The sequence below is a fragment of the Cetorhinus maximus genome, chromosome 15 (assembly GCF_964194155.1).
Source record: "Cetorhinus maximus chromosome 15, sCetMax3.hap1.1, whole genome shotgun sequence".
Classification (NCBI taxonomy): domain Eukaryota; kingdom Metazoa; phylum Chordata; class Chondrichthyes; order Lamniformes; family Cetorhinidae; genus Cetorhinus; species Cetorhinus maximus.
In genome coordinates, this window is record NC_135893.1 from 67626561 (window position 1) to 67652008 (window position 25448).

General features: G+C 42.4%; 2 protein-coding genes across 5 annotated transcripts in view; one reads left to right on the forward strand and one right to left on the reverse strand.

Moving 5' to 3' along the window:
• Positions 1-20792, forward strand: part of gpr146 (G protein-coupled receptor 146) — a 90345-nt gene extending 69553 nt beyond the window's left edge. For 2 of the 4 annotated variants that reach the window (XM_078558579.1, XM_078558581.1), the window contains one exon: positions 18718-20792. In XM_078558579.1, coding sequence (XP_078414705.1) covers positions 18759-19760 — 1002 coding nt within the window. In that variant the 5' untranslated portion in view covers positions 18718-18758 and the 3' untranslated portion in view covers positions 19761-20792. Of the gene's footprint in view, positions 1-10074; positions 10352-16507; positions 17613-18717 lie in introns of those variants that run through there. The other 2 variants (XM_078558580.1, XM_078558582.1) reach the window with 2 other exon arrangements.
• chlsn (cholesin) overlaps positions 1-25448 on the reverse strand; it is a 352627-nt gene that overhangs the window by 104661 nt on the left and 222518 nt on the right. The window lies entirely within an intron of this gene.

Genomic DNA, 25448 nt, shown 5'->3' on the forward strand with positions numbered 1-25448 from the left:
ACGAAATGCCTCATCGTGCTTCACAGGACCATTATAAAACAAAGTATGTTTTACTTTGTCACTGAGTCACTGAAGGAGATATTAGATCAGGTGACCATAAGCTTGGTCAAAGAGGTAGGTTTTAAAGAATGTCTTAAAGGGAGAAAGCAAGGTAGAGAGGCAGTGAGGTGTAGGGAGGGAATTACAGAGCTTGGGGCCTACGCAATTGAAGACATGGACACCAATGGTAGAGCAATTATAATCAGGGATGCAAAAGAGGCCAGAAATAGAAGACTGCAGATATCTCAGAGGGTTGTGGGGCTGGAGGCGATTACAGTGAAAGGGAGGGGCCTGGCTATGGAGGGATTTGAAAAGAAGGATGAAAATTTTAAAATCAAGACATTGCTTTACTGGGAGCAAATGTAGATCAGCAAGCACAGTGGTGATAGGGGAATGGGACTTGCAGTGAGTTAAGACGTGGGCAGCAGAGTTTTGATGACTTTATGTTTACGGAGGATGAGTGGGAGACCAGCCAGGAGTGTGTTGGAATAGTTGAGTTTAGAAGTAACAAAGACATGAATGAGGGTTTCAGCAGAAGATGGGCTGAGACAGGGGTGAAATCGAGTGATGTTACAGAGGTGGAAATAGGTGGTCTTTGTGATGGCATGAATGAGAGGCCGGAACTCATCTCAGGATCAAATGTGACACACCAAGATTGTGAGCAGACGGCTTCATCTCAGACCATTGTCAGGGAGAGGGATGGAGTCGGTAGCCAGGGAACAGAAATTGGAGCAAGGACTGAAAACCATGGCTTCATTCTTCCCAATGTTTAAATGGAAGAAATTTCTGCTCAGTACTGGATGTCGGATAAGCAGTCTGATCATTCAGCAACAGTGGAGGAGTTGAGAGAGGTTGCGTTGAGGTAGAGCTGGGTGTCATCAGTGTACATGTGGAAACTAATGCTGTGCCTTCAGGGGCAGCCTGAAGATGAGAAATAGGAGAGGCCAAAGGATCTTTGGGGGGACACCAAGGATAACGGTGCGGGAGCAGGAAGAGAAGCTATTGTAATTAATTTGCTGGCTACGATTAGATAGATAAGAATGGAACCATGTGACAGCAGTCCCAACCAGCTGGACAACAGTGGAGGAACTTTGGAGGAGGATGGTGTGGTCAACCATGCCAAAGGCTGCAGACAGGTCAGGGAGGACAAGGAAGTAAAGTTTATTTTTGTCACAGTCACATAGGATGTCATTTGTGACTTTGATAAGAGCCATTTTGGTACTGTAATGGAGGGATTCAAACATGGAGTTCCGCAAAAGATGGGAACAGATTTTGGAGGCAACAACATGTTCAAGATCTTTGAAGAAGAAAGGGAAGTTGGAAATGGGGCAGTAGTTTGCAAGGACATTGGGGCCAATCATTGCTTTTATGAAGAGAGAGGTGATGACAGCAGATTTGAAGGACTAGCTGAGTTGCTCTTGCAGAGAGCCAGCATGTACCTGAATAGCCAAGTGGCCTCCTTCTGTGCTGGTAATCATTCCATGATTCCACTCTATTCAATTGCTGCAAAATAGTTTCTACTTGTGACAAAAGGTGGTGTCCCAACCAGTCATGGATCCAATGTAATGATGAGAGATGGTCTTTTGTTTTCTGTGTAACTTCAAAGTGATTTAACTGTGTTTCTATGGAGAGCTTGTATTACCCAGGAATAGTAATCACATACCAAAAATACCGAGGATGGTCAATTGTGTAACCTCCGTGGCAAAGAACTAAACAATGACATCATTCATTCCAATATTGTAGCTAATAACTCATTGTTCCGCCATAATGAAACATAACAATCAGAATTAGTTCCCTCCCAATTCCTGCCCCCAGGAATTCTTTGGCTATAGCACTGAAAGTTGTTTTGTGGTTAAACAATCTGGGGACTTTCCAGAGTTAAGTACAGAACCTTCCGGGAAATCTATGTCTTAGACCAAACATTTTGGTCACCTGCCTTTTATCTCCTCATGTAGCTCGTTGTCAAATTTTGTTTGCTGACTCTTTTCAAAGTGCTTTGGGACATTTTTACTATGTTAATGGCACAGCATAAATGCACGCACATACACATATACACAACTGAGAAATATTGTAACATTAAAAAAATTCTTTAACAGTTTATAATTTTTTTCAAAGAGGAAAGACAAAATTGGTTTTAAACAAACATCTACTGCCTAGTTCAACACATTCTAGTCATGGGATACATCTACTTTGCATATAGTTTAGAGCGTAATCAAATCTCTTTCTTTCTGTTAATAATCCAGCTTGTTAGTAAGGTTAACATTAAACTTTCCCCAATTGTTTCACATTAACCTACTGATTTGAAGTGACACTAATCACGTTTTGAGAGATTAGCCAATACCATTAACACAACAATGAACTCCATTACTTCCCCCCCACCCCCAACATCATATGGGAATACAGTATTAACCTGTATAGCCCTCTCGCCTCAAAGTCCTAAGGCCTTGAGTCCAAGCCCCTATTCCAGAACTGAGCACATAATCTTAGGTTTACACTGAGGGAACATAGGGATAGGAGTAGGCCATTGAGCTTCTCCCACCATCTGATGAGATTTTCACTCCATTCACATGCCTTGGTTCCATATTCCTCAATGCCTTTGGCTAGCAAAAATATACATTAATCCCAGATTTAAAATTATTAATTGAATTAGCATCTACTGCTTTTCAAATTTCTACCATCTTCTGTGTGACAAAGTCTTTCCTAACTTCGCTCCTAAATGGCCTAGCTCTGATTTTAAGGTAATGCCCCTTTGCTTTAGATTCCCCCACCTGTGGAAGAAAGTTTCTCTCCATCTGCCTCATCAATTCCTTTCAAAATCCTGAAAACTTCCATCAAATCTCCCCTTAATTCTAATTTTGAGGAACTACAAGCCTAGTTTGATGTAATCCCTCCTCCGAAATTATTCTTTGGAGTCCTGGCAACATTCTGGTGAATCTGCGTAGCACTCTATCTCTACAGCCAGATGATCCTTCCACCCACCCACCCCCTCCAAGGCTGAGGGGTGACCTGATGGAAGTCTTTAAATGCAGAGAAAATGTTTCCACTTGTGGGGAAGTCCAAAACTTGGAACCATAGATATGAGAAAGTTATTAATAAATCCAACAAAGAATTCAGAAGAAATGTCCTTACCCTAAGAGTAGTGAGAATGTGGAACTCACTACCACAAGATGTAAATGAGGCAAATGGCTTAGACGTACTTAAGTGGAAGCTCGATAAGTGCATGCAGAATATGGAGTAAGATATAGAAGGTTATATTTATAGTGTTAGATGAAGAGAAGTGGGGAGAATCTTGTGTGGAACTGGCATAGATGAGTTGTGTTAAATGCCCTTTTTGATGCCGTAGATGTGATGCAACTCAATATAAATTCACTGAGGCTGAGATTTAAAAGTGAGTTTCATCAGGAGATTAATGAGGAAATGTTGGTGTAGCTGTTGGTCTTTCCAAATACTGTGCCCTTTAGTATATATTAACAATATAAATATAAAGAGGAACTGAATGCAACAAATCTGAAGTTAATCCAGGTATAGAAAATTACATTCATGTTTCATACGGGATCGATCCTTCATTGCAACTGGCTGTAAAGTCCCCAAATTGAATATTAACCTTTCTTTAGCTCCCAAACACTAACTCACCTGCTGTGCATTTTTTTTCACACGCCCACACTCTAAAAAGTGCAAAGAGTTGAAAAAATACTACAGTTGCATAAACAAACTAAACAGTTTAATGAGTGTTGTGTTTGTATTAGATAGTGTTAATTCCTGGAAAAAAATGCACCATTCTACTCAATGACCGTAATATAGATATTTAGCTGCAGGTGTCAACCTAAGGAAAGCCAGATCAGCAGACAGGAAATAAATGGCTGTTTAGCATCTGGTCACTATTCACTTGATGAACTTTGCTCACTCATAGTCTCATAAATGGAATAACCTAAAAGACTAAATTTCGACTTTATCGTTTTCATTTTCCACACTGGTTAAGGTCGCGACATTTGCAGCAGATATCTTATCAGGGGAAAAATAGTCAAGTCAAATTGCAAACTGATTTAAATGAAGAGAGATGCTTGGTGACAGAAATTGTAAACCCATTGTACTGAACAAGGCAAAGTTCATTATAGCAAGGACTAACTGCAACTCCATTGCAGTAAACAAGGCTGATTAATTTGTTAGAACAAGGCAGATTGCAAGACCACTAAAATAAAAATCTGGTTTAATACAGTATGAAAAATAACATACTTTCTTACAAATTGATTCAAAAATAATTTGATAGAAAGGGCCAAGTCATTGTGGCATACAGCTGGTGGGATTCAAGTCCTTGCCAACTAGAGTCAACACAGGATCATTCTTGGAGCTGGTCACAGCTGGTAGAGGCCTGGGAACAGGAGAGTTGTAACCCTCTCGGCATGGATTGTGTATGGTGTGAGGAGCCTCTGACAAGACTAATGCTGATTAAAATAATGTAAATCCATATCTTTATAGACGCAGGAGGGAAAGGGAATCAAAGCAACTCAAACAAAGTACGTAGCAATGGATCAATCATGTTTTCCATGGAATGTACACTCTAGATGCGAGTTACAAAAGTGTAATGCTATGGATTCTGTTCAGGAAGGCTGCAAATTATAATAAACTCGCTCTCAGAGAACAGAGTGAGAGTTTGTTTTAACTGTGGAGCTACTGGTTCACATCACAGGGTCTCTATCTCAACACCTCAAGTAATTCATCTTCTTTCCTGCGGAGAGGGATACAGTTCACGTTTCGAGTCCGTATGACCCTTCATCAGAATTAATGAAGGGTCATACGGACTCGAAACATCAACTGTATCCCTCTCCGCAGATGCTGTCAGGCCTGCTGAGTTTTTCCAGGTATTTTTGTTTTTGTTCTAGATTTCCAGCATCTGCAGTATTTTGCTTTTATCATCTCCTTTCCTGTCCATTTCCCTACAGGTGTCAGCCATGGCTCAGCGGTAGCACTCTCATCTCTGAGCCAGATGGTTGTGGGATCAGAGACTTGAACGTGTAATCTCTGCGGACACCCCGGTGCAGCACAGAGGGAGTGCTGACTGTCAGAGGTGCCGTCTTTCAGATGAGGTGTTAAACCCAGGCCCTGTCCATGCTCCCAGGCGTGTGTAAAAGATCCCACTGCACTATTCAAAGGAAGCCAGGAAAGTTCTCCATGATGCCCTACCCAATATTTATCCCTCAACCAATATCACTAAACTACATTACCTAGTCACATGATCACATTGCTATTTGTGGGAGCTTGCTGTGTACAAATTTCCTAAACTACTAGCAGTGACTACATTTTAGAAGTATTTCATTAGCTGCAAAATGCCTTAGAAGGTCCTGATGTGATGAAAGGTGTGAGAGAAATGCAAGTCTTTTTTTCCTTCTAATCTATATTAGTCTCGAGTAGGCCAGAGAAAATTCCATCCAGGTAAACAAGGTCAGAATATGAATTATATTCAGAAAATTCTTAATAGTTTACTTGAACTAATGGAGCTTGGGGCTAAAACTAGAATATTCTATAACTGGGGTAAATAGCTTTTAAGTTGAATGGCTGGTATTAATTCGCTCAGGCACAGTAATCACCAGCCGCTAACGCCCTGCACATCATAAAAAAACTGGACAATCATTCATAAGCAGCACAAAAAAAGGCAATCGTAATAATGTGACAAGTGCAAAGTTCCTACTGGTCTACCGTACTGACCGTTTCTTCTAAGTGGGCTATACTTTCTCCCTCTTAATCTACCAGGGTGGACAAAGGAGAAGTGGTGAAAGGACATTAGATAAGTGAAGCTCAACGCAAACTGGAGAAACAGCACCTCATCTTACAACTAGGTAGTTTACAGCCTTCTGGACTTAATATTGAGTTCAACAACTTTAGATCATGAACTCTCTCCTCCATCTCCACCCCCCTTCCGATACCCCTTTTTCCAATAATTTATACATATTTTTCTTTTCCTTTATTTTTAAATGTATTTCCATCCATTGTTTTATCTCTACCTTTTAGCCTATTTCGATCCTTTCCCCCCACCCCTCCCCCACTAGGGTTATCTGTCCCTTGCTCGTCCTGCTTTCTACCCTTAATGTCACCATTAGTACATTTCTTAGCTAATATCACCACCGCCAACACCCCTTTGTCCTTTTGTCTATGATATCTTTTGGCAATCTCTACCTATCACTGGCCCTCTATCCAGCTCTACCTGTCCCACCACCCCCCCCTTAAACCAGCTTATATTTCACCTCTTTTCTATTTTTCCTTAGTTCTGATGAAGAGTCATACGGACTCGAAACGTTAACTGTATTCCTCTCCACAGATGCTGTCAGACCTGCTGAGTTTTTCCAGATATTTTTGTTTTAGATAAGTGCAGTTCAGCTATTGTGACGTGGACTAAGCTCTGAAAGCAATAAGTGTAAAAAGCATAACAGGGATTTTTATTTGTATGAATCATTTTGCTCACCTGATGATATGCATCAAATGATGAAAGACAGTATCATAAGATCAAGCTCAAGCACACTATAAGTAACCTTAGACCCTCCTTGTGTACTTTCCAGGAGTTGGCTGGATAGAATGTCATTGTCAGAAGCCTTTGAATTAGGTCATCTGTCCCAATGGATCAACAGATGGCACAACAAAACCAGGAAGGAGAAAGAATTTTTACTAAAAAAAACTACAATTGGCATTTCAATGCTAGTGTTACAATACCTTGACAATCCAATAGGCGGAGAGTAGGACTAGCTGATTTGCTCTTGCAGAGAGATGGCACTGACTCAACGGGCCGATGTAACCATTCTATAATTCTATCAGTCTGGGAGAATTAGGGCTGATGATCAAAAGCTTGGTCAAAGAGGTAGGTTTTAAAGGAGAGAAATGTAGAGAGGGGCAGAGGTTTAAGGAGAGAATTTCAGAACTTAGAACCACAGCCACTGGTAGGGCAATTAAAATCAGAATGTAAGAGGCTAGAATTGGACAGAATTACAAAAGAAAGTCTTTGAACTCTATTATTAGCTCTTGTCAGTGTAGCCTCAGAGTGTTAGAACAAAACTTCACAAGTACACTTGCACATGTATAGTTGATATGTTTCATAAAAAATGATGGCATATTAATATTTAAAAACTCTGCGCTTTCAATTTGGTTCTGTGGGTTAAGTGAGTCATACTGTGTGTCATTTAGCTGAATGATAGTTGGTCTGTTCCAGTAATCCCGGCCTGGGCAGGAAAAATGGAGGAAAAACAACAACTTATATTTGTTAACTCGTTTGTATAACTTGTCTCACTTCCTCCAAATAAAAGGTGTGGCTATGGGTACCCGCGTGGGCCCCAGTTATGCCTGTCTCTTTATGGGGTATGTGGAACTTTCCAGTCCTACTCCGGCCCCCTCCCACAACTCTTTCTCCGGTACATCGATGACTGCTTCGGTACCGCTTCATGCTCTCGTCTGGATCTGGAAAAATTTATTAATTTTGCTTCCAATTTCCATCCCTCCATCATTTTCACGTGGTCCATCTCTGACACTTCCCTTCCTTGACCTCTCTGTCTCAATTTCTGATGATAGACTGTCCACCAATATCCATTACAAGCCTACCGACTCCCACAGCTACCTCGACTACAGCTCCTCACACCCTGCTTCCTGTAAGAACTCTATCCCATTCTCTCAGTTCCTTCGCCTCCGTCGCATCTGTTCTGATGATGCCACTTTCCAAAACAGTTCCTCTGACATGCCTTCCTTCTTCCTTAACCGAGGTTTTCCACCCATGGTGGTTGACAGGGCCCTCAACTGTATCCGGCCCATCTCCCACGCATCTGCCCTCCCACCTTCCTCTCCCTCCCAGAACCATGATAGGGTCCCCCTTGTCCTCACTTATCACCCCACCAGCCTCCGCATTCAAAGGAACATCCTCCGCCATTTCCGCCAACTCCAGCATGATGCCACCACCAAACACATCTTCCCTTCACCGCCCCCATCGGCGGCTTTCCGCAGGGATTATTCCCTCCGGGACATCCTGGTCCACTCCTCCATCAACCCTTATACCTCAACCCCCTCCCAGTGCACCTTCCCATGCAACCGCAGAAGGTGCAACACTTGCCCCTTTACTTCCCCCCTCCTCACCGTAAAAGGGCCCAAACACTCCTTTAAAGTGAAGCAGCACTTCACTTGCACCTCCCTCAATTTAGTCTACTGCATTCGTTGCTCCCAATGCGGTCTCCTCTACACTGGAGAGACCAAACTCAGACTGGGTGACCGCTTTGCAGAACACCTTCGGTCTGTCTGCAAGCATGACCCAGACCTCCCTGTCACTTGCCATTTCAACACACCACCCTGCTCTCATGCCCACATGTCCGTCCTTGGCCTGCTGCAATGTTCCAGTGAAGCTCAACACAAACTGGAGGAACAGCACCTCATCTTCCGACTAGGCACTTTGCAGCCTTCCGGACTTAATATTGAGTTCAACAATTTCAGATCATGAACTCTCTCCTCCGTCCCTACCCTTTTTCCATTAATTTATTTTTTTTTTACACTATTTTTTTCCTTGCCCTCCTATTTTTAAATTTATTTCAATCTATTGTTTCATCTCCACCTTTTAGCCCATTTCGATCCCTTCCCCCCACCCCACCGGCACTAGGGCCATCTGCCATTAGCTTGCTTCCCTTAATGTCCCATTAGCACATCTTTTAGATAATATCACCACCATCAACACCCCTTTGCCCTTTTGTCTATGACATCTTTGGCAGTCTCTTCTTGGCCTCCACCTATCACTGGCCTTCTATCAAGCTCTCCTGTCCCACCCCCTCCTACCAGCTTATATTTCATCTCATTTCTATATGTCTTAGTTCTGATGAAGGGTCATACGGACTCGAAACGTCAACTATATCCCTCTCCGCAGATGCTGTCAGACCTGCTGAATTTTTCCAGGTATTTTTGTTTTTGTTCTAGATTTCCAGCATCCGCAGTATTTTGCTTTTAACTTATATTTATGTGGCGCCATTAATGTAATAAAACTTTACAAGGACCTTCACAGGAGCATTATAAAGCAAAATCTGACACCAAGCCACATAAGGCAATATTAGGGCAAAAGCAGGGTCAAAGAGATAGATTTTAAGCAGCATCTTAACAGCGGGAACAATGTTTGAGAGGCAGAGAGATTTAGGAAGGGAATTCCACAGCTTAGGGCCTAGGCAGCTGGAGGCATGGCCACCGATGGTGGAGTGACTAAAATCGGGGATGCTCAAGAAGCCAGAATTGGAGGAGTGCAGATATCTCAGAGATCGAAGGACTGGAGGATATTACAAAGATAGGGAGGGATGAGGCCATGCAGCAATTTGTAAATAAGGATGAAAATTTTGAAATTGAGCCATTGCTTAACTGGGAGTCATGATAGGTCACCGGGCATGGGGTGATGGGTGAATGGGACTTGGTGTGAGTGAGGACATAGGAAACAGAATTTTTGTTGACCTCAAGTTTAAGCAGGGTCAAATTTGAGAGGTCAGCCAGGAAAGCATCGAAATAACAAAGTCTAGAGGAAACAAAGATATGGATGAGGGTTTCAGCAGATGAGCTGAGGAAGGGGTGGAGTCAGGCGATGTTACGGAGTTGAAATTAGGTGGTCTTAATATGGCACAGGATTTTTAAAAATTAATTCATGGGACGTGGGTGTCGCTAGCTAGGCCAGCATTTATTGCCCAACCCTAATTGCCCTTGAGAAGGTGGTAATGAGTCTCACGGCGAGGGATAGAAAAGAAATGTACACCAAATTCTAACTTTATAAATCTGTATTTGGCATTCACACAAGCTTATTTTTTTGAACGTGAGCCTAATTTAAAAGCCCTAAGGCATTCAGCACCAAAAGAGTTAACTTCTCCTGTTGAAAATTCAGCTTTTTGAACCAATGGAGTCAAAGTACACTTCAATCCCAGAATCATTTCCTTCAACTGTTTTGTGTATAATTGACACAAAGAGGGAAGGGTTTGTGTGTAATCTGCCAAGCCAACCTTAAAATATTTATGACTCATTAACAGAGGAAAAAAACACACACACATACACACACACACAAACACAGCCTCAAGTGCATCGCACCATGCTGTGCCAGCTGATAACAAGAGTGAAGAATGGAAAACCAACACTGACAGGAAAAAGGCTTTCAGTGCAACTCGCTTCCGTTCAGTGTCAGGTTCACTGTCGTCTATGTTAACCATTGAGAAGTAAAGGTCGATGGCAATGCATTTAAGGCAATGGCACCCTTAGCACAGACAGAGGAGACACATGTTGGAGATTTTGACGGATTAAAATGATCAAACTGGATGCATCTTTTGGACAGGTAATAAACATTTGCCACATTCTGTTACATTTGCTGGTAGCTTAGACCTGGAGTGGAAGCATTTGTTTAAACTACAATACAGCAGGACTGGGAGGTTAAGATTTCCTGTGGCTATTTCTGCTTTCCTACATCGTAACAGGTTCAATTTATTAATTTGACCAGTAATTTATTACAAATGATAACATTCACTGGTGCCCAGTGACCATTGAAACAAGTTAAACGAATTTCTGATTTGCAAATAACAAACTAACTGGTTAAACTATTGTGGTAATGTACGGATGTACCAACAAGTATTGACTTCAAAATTAAATCAGAGCGACAGCAGGCAGGAAATTGAAATGAAGTCTTTATTGTATGTGGCGCCTGATCAGCACTGAACAATTGTGCACATTTCTTGTATTATTTGCTATCGGGAAAACAGCTATCTTGGCTTCATTTAACATGTTTTCAACTAATCTAAAAATACGAGCCTCCTCCAGGCATTAAATAGCATTCTACAGTTCTGAGAGTGTGTGTGCACAAGTGACACTTTATGTTCACCATCACACTATTACTTGCCGATCCTTCCACATTCTCTCACCACCACAACATAATACTTCTTGTTTAGCCATTGGATTTATCTTTTGTGCCATTTTAAATATGTCACATACCAAAGTTTTGTTTAGGTCACAAAACACTGTTCTGCTTAAAAACTTTGCTGCACCAAGTGGTTAACAATAGTGCTGAGGAGAGAATATTTGTTCAGGGATTGAATTTTAAGAAATGTCACCTAAAGATCAAAAAACAAGTTAGGTCTGGGTTGACTACAATTATGCACCATATTGCTGCATCACTTCATTTACAAACTGATTAAAGGCTCCACTGCTAAAAGGGAGTCAGTGAACTGGAATCCTAAGGATAAAGACAGTCAGAATGGGCCATCAGCACTCACATTCAAAGTTCCCTTGAGGGAAGTACTTGCTTGGGTGAGGGACTGAAAGGCTGCTTGGTCCAGCACTCCAGCAGGTCACCACCTTAACAAGTCAAGAGGAGAGACTGAGACTGACAGTGAGGGCAATCTGTGCACATCAATATTTTCCCTCCCTACATCTCTTCACCTCTCTTTCTTTCTTTAAGGCACTCCTTGAAACCTACCTCTTTAACAAACACCTGCCCTAACATCTTCAAGTGCCCAGTGTCAAATGTTGCCAGGTAACACTCCTGTGAAGTGCTTTGGAGTGATTTACTACATTAAAAGGTGCTATATAAATGCAAGTTGTTATTGAGACCCTCGAGCTCTTACAGTCAACAAAGTTGTCTTTTTTAAAAAATAAATGAATACTTAAGCAGCAATTGCCTTGATTGATATATCTGCCTGTCTTGTAGGAGCAATCAAGCTTTTATTAAAAGTCTATCAACATCTTGTGGGAAGCAATTTGTTATTTTGTTGCGTGATTCAAATTTACGTAAGTGAGATCCGTGGTCAGAGACTCGTGTTAACTGAAGTGGGCGTTCTTGTAAAGACAAAAATGAATCTTATGAATTTCACAAGAAATTACGAAAGTAGAAATGGCAACCTCTAACAGGCTGAATACATTTCAATTGATCTTGAGTACCAACAGTACAACTGAAAATTCTCAGTTCAGCCTTCCATGTGACCTGAGCCCTTTAACAATTCATGTAATGCTGCTTTATCATCTCAAATAGGCAACTACCAGGAATACATGCTCTCTGACCAGTCAATCAAATGCCTTCATTTCAATTATCTCAAATATCTAAACTCCTTGCATAAAAGTCATGTATGGACAATCTTTCTTTTACACTTATACATATTTTATATTCTTTTTGTTAGTTAGATAGCTATATTTTGCCTCTTCCTCCTTTCTCCATCTGCTTTCCAGTATTCTTATAGTAGGTGGTGGCCAGGTCGTGGACCTCCTCCAGTGCCTCTGTGAAACTAGAGGGACATAACAACAACTCAGGGCAAACCTCTTCCTTCCCAAACAGGCTTCACATAGCACTCCATAGCAGCTGGGCATCTCACAATGTCAACAACAAACAACAACAGCCTCACACCAAAACGTAAAATCTTAGGGTTCTGCAATGGGCCTCTGACATTATCCTGACCACTAAGGACACCCTTTTTCAAGCACAACTGTCTCCATTTGGCAACTGGGATAGCTTTCTCAAAGGACATTAGCAAAGCAGCTGGATTTTTATGACAATCCAGTAGCTTTCTTGCACATTCTCTTCTCATGCTAGCCCGTAATTTACTTCAATTCATAGCTTGCCGTGGTGGGATTTGAACTCGCTTCTTCTGGTTTGCTAGTCCAGTCCCACAAACACTATGCTATCCGACTCCCACAGTGTAATCATTGCAATGAATGAATAGAATGGAATGGACACCTGGCAGCAATCTAAGCAATGTGCACCTTTATGATGCCTTATCACATCAAAACATCTTGAAGCATTTCACACAATGAATTTCTTCTAAAATGCAAGTGGATATTGGTGTCCTTCAGCACAGCAATGAGATGACTGCTTTTAGAAATGTTGACTAAGGGAGCAACAGTGGTCACGATGGTCAGAGAATACCTTAATTTTATTTAAATAGCCCCATGGGGATTTTTAATATCCGACAGAACCACTGAAACAAGCAGACAGTATCTCGGTTTATGTTATAACAATTTGAACCCTCTCCCAACACTTCTTTTAAGTTCATGCTCACCACAAAAGGCTGTTTGCATAGGCAAGACCTCACATTCTATGAACTGAAATGTGACCGCATGCAAATCATGTCCATGGGGCAGTGTACCTAGACTCAACAATAAAACCCTTTTACTGTTTATAAATACACTGGAAATGGCATGTGCTGCCCGGACTCTCCAAAATTAATACACTGGCAAACAATACAAGTCAGGCCCAAAGATACCAATTCATTTTTTATTGAGACATGGAAGCAATGTACAACAAGCAGAGAATGAGTCTTGTAACTCATTCCCTGATGAACTCTAGACCATTCATTCCCGATGAAAAGCTCTACGTCAGCAATAAGCTCCAAAAAGAGTCATTTCCAGCTTCCAGCCTGTGAAATGGTACAACGAGGAAGAAATTAAAGAACATTAGGCACACAGCTGGTTTATCAGCTTCTACTTCCCTTTTCAAAGTCAAACCAATACAAAACGACAGAATGTATCATCTTGATTAATAAAACGTGACTTGTCCAAACAATGCACTTTCACAAAAAGTTAGAGGCATCTACTAATATGATTATAATATGGATACTATGATAGTATAGTGGATAATATGACCAGTTGTGTCCTAAACGACATTTGTTAAAGGCATCAAACTATTTTGATTTTGATGCAGGGCAATAAAGCCGACAAGCAGTTATCAGTGGGAATGAGTCATAGAGTCATAGAGGTCTACAGCACAGAAAAAGGCCCTTTGGTCCATCGAGTCTGCGCCGGTCAAACAAATACCTAACTATTCTAGTCCCATTTTCCAGCACTAGGCCTCTGCCACCCTTTCAGGCAGTGAGTTCCAGATTCCCACCACCCTCTGGATGAAAAAATTCTTCCTCACATCCCCTCTAAACCTTCCGCCCCTTACCTTAAATCCATGGCCCCTGGTTATTGATCCCTCCACCAAGGGGAAAAGTTCCTTCCTGTCTAACCTATCTACACCCCCCATAATTTTATATACCTCAATCATGTCCCCCCCTCAATCTCCTCTGCTCCAGGGAAAATAACCCCAGTCTATCTAATCTCTCTTCATACCTAAAACTCTCCAGCCCAGGCAACATCCTGGTAAATCTCCTCTGCACTCTCTCTAGTGCAATCACATCCTTCCTATAATGCGGATTCCAGCACTGCATACAATACTCTAGCTGTGGCCTAACCAGCGTTTTATGCAGTTCCAGCATAACCTCCCTGCTCTTATATTCTATGCCTCGGCTAATAAAGGCAAGTATCCCATATGCCTTCTTAACCACCTTATCTACCTGTCCCGCTACCTTAAGGGACCAGTGGATATGCACACCGAGGTCCCTCTGATCCTCAGTACTTCCCAGGGTCCTACCATTCATCGTGTATTCCCGTGCCTTGTTTGTCCTGCCCAAGTGCATCACCTCACACATATCCGGATTAAATTCCATCTGGCCAGCCCGTCTATGTCCTCCTGTAATCTAAGGCTATCCTCCTCAATATTTACCATCCCACCAATTTTCGTGTCATCCGCGAACTTACTGATCAGCCCTCCTATATTCAAGTCTAAATCGTTTATATATACCACAAACAGCAAGGGATACAACAACGATCCCTGGGGAACCCCACTGAACACAGGCATCCAGCCACAAAAACACCCCTTGACCATCACCCTCTGCTTCCTGCCACTCAGCCAATCCTGGATCCAATTTGCCAAATTGCCTTGGATCCCTTGGGCTCTTACCTTCGTTATCAGTCTCCCATGCGGGACCTCATCAAAAGCCTTGCTGAAGTCCAAGCAGACTACGTCAGATGCATTGCCCTCATCTACACACCTGGTCACCTCTTCGAAAAATTCAATCAGATTGGTCAGGCATGACCTCCACTTAACAAAACCATGCTGACTGTCCTTGATTAATCCCTGCCTCGCCAAGTGTAGATTAATTCTGTCCATCAGAATTGCTTCCAATAGTTTCCCCACCACTGAGGTTAGACTGACTGGCCTGTAGTTCCCTGGTTTATTCCTTCCTCCCTTCTTGAATAATGGTACCACATTGGCTGTCCTCCAGTCCTCTCGAATCCTGTATATCCCTCGACATCCAGGGTTCCCTGGATTTGTTGGTCCCACCCTTTATCTTTACTGGAATATGTTGGCCCTGTACTCTCCCTATTTCCTTCTTGAATGAGTCCAACTGCTCTGACGCAGATTTACCGAAAAGTAGCTGCTCCCAGTCCACTCTGTTTCCCTTTGGAGGATTGGTCTAAGGAATACCTTACCAGCAGGCAGTCACCACAGTTCATTTAACATTGCTAGAAATTCGATAAAACATCGAATTTGGACATTATGAACCGATGATCTAGCCAAAACAATGCCTCCATGAATGCAGCACTCCCTCTCTACTGCACCAAGTCCCGGTATAGGCTTTGAACCTTCCAATCTTAAAGCAACGCTGCTATCAATTGAGCAAAGCTGTGATACAAAACTTCAAAAACACAGTCAGGCAATTTGTAACAGTCGAGCATATCTAGTGATCTAGAATTACAAAGCACAGGAGGAGGCCATTTGGCCCACTGAGACTGCACCGGCCCTTTGAAAGAGCTGTCCGATTAATCCCATTACCCTGCTCTTACCCCATAACCCAACAAATGTTTTTTTTTCCCCTCATATCTGTCTTAATATCTCCTTGTGATTCGGTGTCAGTTTTTTTTCTGAGAAGGCACTTGTGGAGCACCTTGGGATACTTTGCTATGGTAAAGGCACTATATAAATGCAGGTTGTTGTTGTTGTTCAAAGGTTTAATTTGTGCCCCTCTGCTATATTAGCGACTGAAGAGGTTGGTAAATTCACTTTGTTGCACAAGAACCATGTGACAGAATGTGATCTGCTGCACCAATTTAACTTTTGATAGCACAAATGAAATGTTTCCAATTTCTGATTTAATTCTGGCATGTTCATATGGATCTGTTTGGATTAATTTGTTGCATACAGTAGATAGTGAAATCTGACTGTAGGAGTGCCTGAAAATTCGTTGCAGCAAAAGATTAAAAGTCACATGGTCCTCTTTCAAGTGACCAGTTGCTACATTTCTGGTTGGTTTTATCAACATGAGGTCATGAGACTGCTGATGTGTTTTGGGCAGAGTCTGTAGGAGTGGGATAAGAGTCATTGTGTTGTAGCATTGAGTGCTACCACGAGAATGGACTCAGGCAAGCCCATTAGCCTCATTATAAATTCTACCAATGCAATTAATCTGAATTAAAGTTTTCCAGACTTTATTCCTATCTGACCCCTGTAAATTAAGATGCAGATTCTCCAGATGCCATTTTCCCAATTAATGTTGGTGGTGGGGGTTACGGGATGGGGAGGTGGATGTTGACAAACAGAGATGCAGAAAAAAAGGATAAAGTAGTACCCAGGTTATTTTCCCACACCTTCTAATGCAAGACCTACATTCACATAGCGCCTTTCACAACCTCAGGACATTCCCAAGTGTTGTACAGCCAATTAAGTACTTTTTGAAGTTTCGTCACTGTTGTGATGTAGAAAATACAGTCACCAATTTGCGCACAGCGAGCTCCGACAAACAGCAATGTGACAATGACCAGATATGCTGTTTTAGTGAGGGTGAGGAATAAATGTTGACCAGGGCACCAGGGAGAACTCACCTGCTCTTCTTCCAATAGTGCCATGGGATCTTTTACATCCACCTCAAATGGCAGACAGAGCCTCAGTTTAATGTTTGATCTGAAAGACACTTCCAACTGAGTGTCAACCCAGATTTTGTTCTCCAATCTGGAGTGGGACATGAACCTACAACCTTCTAAATTAGAGACAGGAGTGCTACCATGGAGCTGAAAATCTGTGAGCTGTCCTCTTAATTGGGGAATATTGATGGGAGAAAGAGAGAAAGGAGAGAGAAACTTTGTTTGTAGTATAGCAATAGCAGACCTGCCCAACAATGCTGAGGACCCAGCGTTAGTGAAATGCATAATCAAATTGAGTCACTGCTTCCATCTCACGTATGAGTTCCTCTCTTAAACTAATGACAATAGTACTGGACTGTATTGTGGTAGTAAATTAAAACATTTTCAAATACTGCACATCAGCCAATACACCTTAGCATCAGTTATGCCTCATCTAATTAGGAATCAAATTATGGATAGGACTATGTCATAATGTGTTGGATTGGCTAGGTGCTCTACAAGTGAGTAAAATGTTTTGCTGGTTTTATCCTTACTATTTCTGATGCATTAAGGTAAAAATACTACAGGTCAGAAGTTGTTGCAATGGCAGTTTTGATGGTAAATGACATTAATGGGACAGCTACAATTGATGGCTCCGAACATTTCCGTTGCAAACTCCTGGAATGTTGATTCAATTAGAGCAGCATGTTGCATCTGGGAACATCACGCCCAATGGCTCATCTGCCTGAACAATGACAGGAAAGGATAATGAAAGCAGCAGAGCGACTGACAGAGAAAAAAATAGGGCGAGGGTCAAATTAAAGACAGAAATGGGAGAGAGAAAAAAAGGTGGCCTAAGAGAGAGAGAGAGAAGAATGAGACAGAAAGAGGAAGTAAGAAAAAATTGAAAACAAGCAGAAGAGGACATTTTAACTCATTTATGTTCATGAATTGTTGCATTAGTCTTTGGAAAGTTAGCAAGTGACTGCTAGGGTATTTGCATGAAACATATAAACATTCTTGGATCACTTCGTGGATACCCCATTATAGGAACTGTTATATGAAGAGATAAATTAGTGTATGAAATCACAAATATGATAATACAAAATGACAGAAAAGCAATTTTCATGTTAACCAGAAAGCATGCAGTTTACAGCCATGTCATATTTTCACAGTGGAGGAATATATTTCTATTTATCACTGAGGAATTCCAAGACAAAAAAGGCAATTTCCATCTTGCTCACCTTTTACCACCCTTGCAGGTGCATGATACAATGATAATGGAGCCACTTATTAATCATAGCAGTCAATCTCTATCAGTTAGACTGCAACAGATCCAGACATGAGGTGAAGAAAACCCCAGTGGTAAAGAGTTTGGGGAACCATTGATCCAAAACCAACAATTTCCAGAAAGGGTAGAATATGGTAGGGGTGGAAGTGGGAGTCTGAATGTCGACACACATCCTCAAAATAAAGAATCTGAACAAATGCTAGCAGAGAACATGCTGAAAAAAGGTGACTCGTTCCCCCTTCTGTTCATTGTCAAATAATGGATGCAGAATATGAACTGTATGTTTCTGAATGTTTAAAAAAAAGTTGAAAAGTAGCTACATTTACAGTGTATTTGATAATGTCAAAGGGCTATTTGCTTTACAAGAATTCTGCAAAAGCACAAATGATTAGTGGGAGTGGAATATGGATCCATTCCTCATGATAAATGTCAGGCCTCAGTGGGTTTTTGACATATTCAATGTTCTTCACCTAGTACCTGTTCACATGACCTAGCCAAGACTGGTAACTCACTCTGAGGGAAATCAGAAGATTTATCCCAGTATCTCTCCAAGATTCATACAATACCACCAATCCACCACATTGACTTTGTCCACTTCGAATTGATGCACCTAGTTAAAACTTAGAATTCTTATTATTTTACAAAGCTCCCCTCACCCCAAAAGATAGATTCCATTTCTAACTGTAATTCATTTTTTGTTTCCACAGCCAAGCTAGCAATCTGCTGAAAGAGGCCAAGTGAAGTCACTATGTGGAGTTGTGTAGGTTCTAATGGAACAGTGGACGGTGTGGACCATCAGTTCTGCTACGACCTTGAACTGGTCTTTTCCATCCTCTCCATCGTTTACCTCATTATCTGCTTCCCTTTCAGTATCTGCTACAACTCCCTGCTAGTCCTTGTCAACCTCTACAACAAGCCAGCAATGACCATGCCCGACGTTTACTTTGTCAACATAGCAATCGCAGGCCTCATCCTCAGTCTCGTGGCCCTGATACAGCTGCTGGGCCCAGACAATCCACAGTGGGCTGTGTGGAGCTTCAACAGGGAAGTCTACATCACCTTGCTCATATTGTTTAACATCTCGGCTCTGGTGACCATGTACTCAACCACTTTGCTCAGCTTGGACTACTACATTGAACAAGCTTTGCCAAGAACTTACATGTCCAGTGTCTATAACACCAAGCACGTCTGCGGGTTCATCTGGGGAGGGGCTGTACTTACCAGCTTTTCATCTCTTCTACTCTACGTGTGCAGCCACGTTCCCAAGATAATTGAGTGCTCAAAAATACAGAATAAAGAGGTGGCAGATACCATCATGGTTTTTATTGGCTTCTTTGTGCCTGCTATCGCAGTGCTCTATGCCTTAATCCTGATTCTCCGAATACGGAACCAGTCCACCCCTCTTGATCAAGATTCTTCGAGGCTGGATCCTTCTACGCACAAGTTGCTGGTGGCCACAGTCTGTACTCAGTTTATACTGTGGACCCCTTATTACATGACACTGTTAGTTCACATCACGTTTAACCCTAAAGGATCAGACTTGATAACACAGTATCAAATTTACTATTTTGTTAAGGGCTTATCGAAGCTGCTAGCTTATTCATGTAGCTTTGTTATACCGCTGCTCTACACTTACATGCACAAGAACTTCACCAACAAACTGAGGCAGCTTGTCAGAAAACTGGATTGTCGGACTGAAGGATGTCCTCACCAACACTCAGAGGTTCAACAACAAGTCTTTTTGAGCTAAGGTTCCTTCAAAAGTTGCATATCTTCACGAATCAAGGTGGAGCAACAAAAAAATTGCAGTGCTGGTATACTAGTCCAAAGAGCAATAGCCCTACAGCGCCTGCCAACTGACATTAGCTATTGCAGAGGGGGTACAATTCCATTGTAATGGGAATCCTGTAGGCTATAGAGATCCAAAACCATTTCATGGTACAACATCACACTGGCCTTTATTAACCAATTCCCTAAGCTCAATCCAGCAATGGAATATATTTTTAGGTGTTCTTACATCTCATAGCATCCAAAGCTGTGTCAACAGTCAGTGGAATGTGCAAGCTAGCAGAAATGGTGAAACCAAACCTTCACAAGGCTTGTCTGCATCAGAACCAACTAAAGTGTTTTGCTTGGCTGAGTAACAAAACAAAAATGACTGTCGGTCAGGCCTTGAATCCGGGTCCACTGTTTGCATGTCCCAAAGTAACAGGAACAGCTGATGATAGTCACAAGGGGCCAAGAATGTTTCCATTTGTGATCAGCTGCTCAGACAGGAGTGATCAGTGAACTCCACCCACCATTCTGAATGTTACTCAACTAAAGCCGACCAATTGAATGATTTCTTTTTGTGTTTGAAAGGACGTCTTACTGAAAGTCTCATCAAAGGTCACCCAATACAGGACTTGTTCCAAGGCCTGTGGCTTAGTCTCAGTAAACCCCTGAGAAACCTTCAACCATTGTGATGTATACAGGATTGGTCATTTTTGGCAGCAAGTTACAATGATTATCTCCACAACTGAGCCTATTCAGACATCTCAAAACTGACAATATCCCAATGGGCTGTGGTCAGCTTCACAAATGGACAAATGTACCATTTCTCACTGCTGCCATTCCATCTATTCAATGCGTGGTGTCATCATTAACTAATTTGTGAATGATAATTTTGGGTTTTGTAGATACATAACTATCTCCACAGTTCCTAGATCAAACACAACAGTATAAAATAGTCCAATGCTATTTATTGTCATTGCTTTGTAAATAAAGAGAGTTATATCCTAAAGCTAACAGTTTGAGATTGTTTCAGATGTACACTTAACACTACAATCTGAGGTAGTACAGACACACCACTTAAAACAATTACAATATGCAATGAGAATTGTCATTAAAAATGCAAATGACTGAGTGGTGCAGCAAGTAATAGCATTGTCCAGGCTTGGGATTGATGCCACCCACTACCAATAGAAAGAAAGTGCTGCAAAGATCCCAAGTTAAATAAGTTTGAAACCACCTTAACCTAGTTCTCTTTTGATATGAATAAAACACTGTCCATTATTTAGATTCACTAGCAGCCTCACACACAAAGAAGGTTGATAGAGGGATTAGAAATTTCACACTGGTCCAAATAAATAGGGCCACCATGAACCTACACCTGACCAAAGTGTAACTGACCATTGGTGCTGAGGATGTGAAATGGAAAATATTTCATTCTGTAGCCCACACATAGAAACATGGAAAATAGGAGCAGGAGTAGGCCATTTGGCCCTTCAAGCCTGTTCTGCCATTCATTATGATCATGGCTGATCATCCAACTCAATAGCCTGCTCCCGCTTTCTCCCCATATCCATTGATCCCTTTCGCCCCAAGAGCTATATCTAACTCCTTCTTGAAAACATACAATGTTTTGGCTTCAACTACTTTCTGTGGTAGCGAATTCCAAAGGCTCACCACTCTCTGGGTGAAGAAATTTCTCCTCATCTCAGTCCTAAATGGTCTACCCCATATAATGTCAGACTTTGACCCCTGGTTCTGGACTACCCCACCATCGGGAACATCCTTCCTGCATCTACCCTGTCTAGCCCTGTTAGAATTTTATTGGTTTCAATGAGATCCCCCTCATTCTTCTGAACTCCAGCGAATATAATCCTAACCGACTCAATATCTCCTCATACGTCAGTCCCGCCATCCCAGGAATCAGTCTGGTAAACCTTCGCTGCACTCCCTCTATAGCAAGAACATCCTTCCTCAGATAAGGAGACCAAAACTACACACAATATTCCAGGTGTGGTCTCACCAAGGCCCTGTATAATTGCAGCAAGACATCCCTGCTCTTGTACTCGAATCCTCTGGCTATGAAGGCCAACATGCCATTTGCCTTCTTTACCACCTGCTGGACCTGCATGCTTACCTTCAGCAACTGTGTACGAGGACACCCAGGTCTCGTTGCACATTCCCCCCTCTCAATTTGTAGCTATTCAGATAATAATCTGCCTTCCTGTTTTTGCTACCAAAGTGGATAACCTCACATTTATCCACATTATACTGCATCTGCCATGCATTTGCCCACTCACTCAGCTTGTCCAAATCCCACTGAAGCATCTCTGCATCCTCCGCACAGCTCACCATCCCACCCAGCTTTGTGTCATCTGCAAATTTGGAGATATTACATTTAGTTCCCTCATCTAAATCATTAATATATATTGTGAATAGCTGGGGTCCCAGCACAGATCGCTGCGGTACCCCACTAGTCACTGCCTGCCATTTGGAAAAGAAAGTTTATTCCTACTCTTTGTTTCCTGTCTGCCAACCAGTTTTCTATCCATCTCAATACACTACCCCCAAACCCATGCGCTTTAATTTTACACACTAATCTCTTATGTGGGAAAGCCTTGTCGAAAGCCTTCTGAAAGTCCAAATAAACCACGTCCACTGGTTCCCCTCATCAACTCTACTAGTTACATTCTCGAAAAATTCCAGTAGATTTGTCAAGCACGATTTCCCTTTCGTAAATCCATGCTGGCTCTGTCCAATTCTGCCACTGTTTTGCAAGTGCTCAGCTATTAAATCTTTTATAATGGACTCGAGAATTTTCCCCACTACCGACGTCAGGCTGACTGGTCTATAATTCCCTGTTTTCGCTCTACCTGCCTTTTTAAATAGTGGGGTTACATTAGCCATCCTCCAATCTGTAGGAACTGTTTCAGAGTCTATAGAATAAGATCATAAGACATAGGAGCAGAAATTAGGCATTCGGCCCATCGAGTCTGCTCCACCATTCGATCATGGCTGATAAGTTTCTCAACCCCATTCTCCCGCCTTCTCCCCGTAACCTTTGATCCCCTTACCAATTAAGAACCTATCTATCTCGGTCTTAAATACACTCAATGACCTGGCCTCCACAGCCTGCTGTGGCAATGAATTCCATAGATTCACCACTCTCTGGCTAAAGAAGTTTCTCCTCATCTCTGTTCTAAAAGGTCTTCCCTTTACTCTGAAGCTGTGCCCTCAGGTCCTAGTCTCTCCTACTAATGGAAACATCTTCCCCACGTCCAATCTATCCAGGCCTTTCAGTATTCTGTAAGTTTCAATCAGATCCCCCCTCATCCTTCTAAACTCCAGAGTCCTCAAACGTTCCTCATATATTAAGCCTTTCATTCCTGGGATCATTCTCGTGAACCTCCTCTGGACCCTCTCCAGGGCCAGCACATCCTTCCTGAGATACGGGGCCCAAAATTGCTCACAGTATTCTAAATGTGGTCTGACCAGAGCCTTATAAAGCCTCAGCAGCACATCCCTGCTTTTATATTCTAGTCCTCTCGAAATAAATGCCAACATTGCATTTGCCTTCCTAACTACCGACTCAACCTGCAAGTTAACCTTAAGACAATCCTGGACTAGTACTCCCAAGTCCCTTTGCACTCCAGATTTCTGAATTCTGTCCCCATTTAGAAAATAGTCCATGTCTCTTCTTCCTACCAAAGTGCATGACCTCACACTTCCCCACGTTGTATTCCATCTGCCACTTCTTTGCCCATTCTCCTAACCTGTCCAAATCCTTCTGCAGCCTCCCCGCCTCCTCAATACTACCTGTCCCTCCACCTATCTTTGTATCATCTGCAAACTTAGCCAGGATGCCCTCAATTCCTTCATCTAGATCATTAATGTATAAAGTGAAAAGCTGTGGTCCCAACACTGACCCCTGCGGAACTCCACTAGTCACCGGCCGCCATCCCCACTCTCTGCCTCCTGCCAGACAGCCAATCTTCTATCCATGCTAATACCTTGCCTCTAACACCATGGGCTCTTATCTTACTGAGCAGCCTCCTGTGCGGCACCTTGTCAAAGGCCTTCTGGAAGTCCAAGTAGATAACATCCATTGGCTCTCCTTTGTCTAACCTGCTCGTTACCTCCTCAAAGAATTCTAACAGATTTGTCTAACATGACCTCCCCTTGATGAAACCATGCTGACTTTGCCCTATTTTACCATGCACTTCCAAGTATTCTGAAATCTCATCCTTAATAATGGACTCTGAATCTTGGAAGATGACCACCAATGCATCCAATATTTCTAGGACCACTTCCTTAAGTATTCTGGGATGTAGATTATCAGGCCCTGGAGATTTATTGGCCTTCAATCCCATCAATTTCTCCAACACCATTTCCCTACTAATACTGATTTCTTTCAGTTCCTCCCTCTCACTAAACCCTGTGTTCTCCAACATTTCTGGCATGTTATTTGTGTCCTCCTTAGTGAAGACAGAACCAAAGTATGTATTTAGTTGGTCAGCCATTTCTTTGTTCCCCATTATAAAGTCCCCTGATTCTGACTGTAAGGGACCTACATTTGTCTTCAACAATCTTTTTCTCTTCACATACCTATAGAAACTTTTACAGTCAGTTTTTATGTTCCCTGCAAGCTTACTCCCGTGCTCTATTTTCCCCTTCTTAATCAATCCCTTCGTCCTCCTTTGCTGAATTCTAAAGTGTTCCCAATCCTCAGGTCTGTTGTTTTTTCTGGCCAATTTGTATGCTTCTTCCTTGGATCTAATACTGTCTCTAATTTCCCTTGTAAGCCATGGTTTGGCCATCTTTCCTATTTTACTTTCGTGCCAGACAGGAATAAATTGTTGCAGTTCACCCATGCGCTCTTTGAACATTTGCCATTGCCTATCCACCATCGTCCCTTTAAGTAACATTTCCCAATCCATCATAGCCAACTCACACCTCATACCATCGTAGTTTCCTTTATTAAGATTCAGGACCCTAGTCTCAGAATCAACTACGTCACTCTCCATCTTGATGAAGAATTCTATCATATTATGGTCGCTCATCCCCAAGGGGCCTCGCACAACTAGACTGCCAATTATTCCTTTCTCAATGTCACAAGAATTTCACCATTTTTATCAACATTAGTGTTAGACTGATGGGTTGGATTTTACCAGCCTTTTGGAGAGAGGATGGCAGGCGGGGAAGCCCTAAAAATGGCATGGGAAGTGGGGCATGCCCATCGCCACCCCATCTTGTCAGCAGCAGGGAAGGTGGCAGATAACTCTTCTCCCCAGAGGCTAACATTTTTTTTAAATTATTTCATCGGATGCCAGCTTTGCTGGCAAGGCCAGTTTTTTTTGTCACTTAAGTGTCTGATTAGGGGTCTCATCCCACCGCTGTCAGTGGTGGCCCTTCATCAAGTGGGGGGACCACCAGGTAAACCCTGGTGGCTTCTCAGTGAGCTCTAGGAGGCCCCCTCCTATTTGGGTATCTATGGCCCATGGAGGGCCCCCAGTGGATATGGTTTCCCCCAAGGCCTGCCCTCACCAACTTGTCCTGCCCTTACTCGCCGGGACCTGCCCTGATGCCCCTCCAGCCCCACTTACCTGGTTGGGAGGGCAATATCCTTCCAAGGCTTCATTTTCTTCCAGGTGCATCCCAGCAGTGGCCA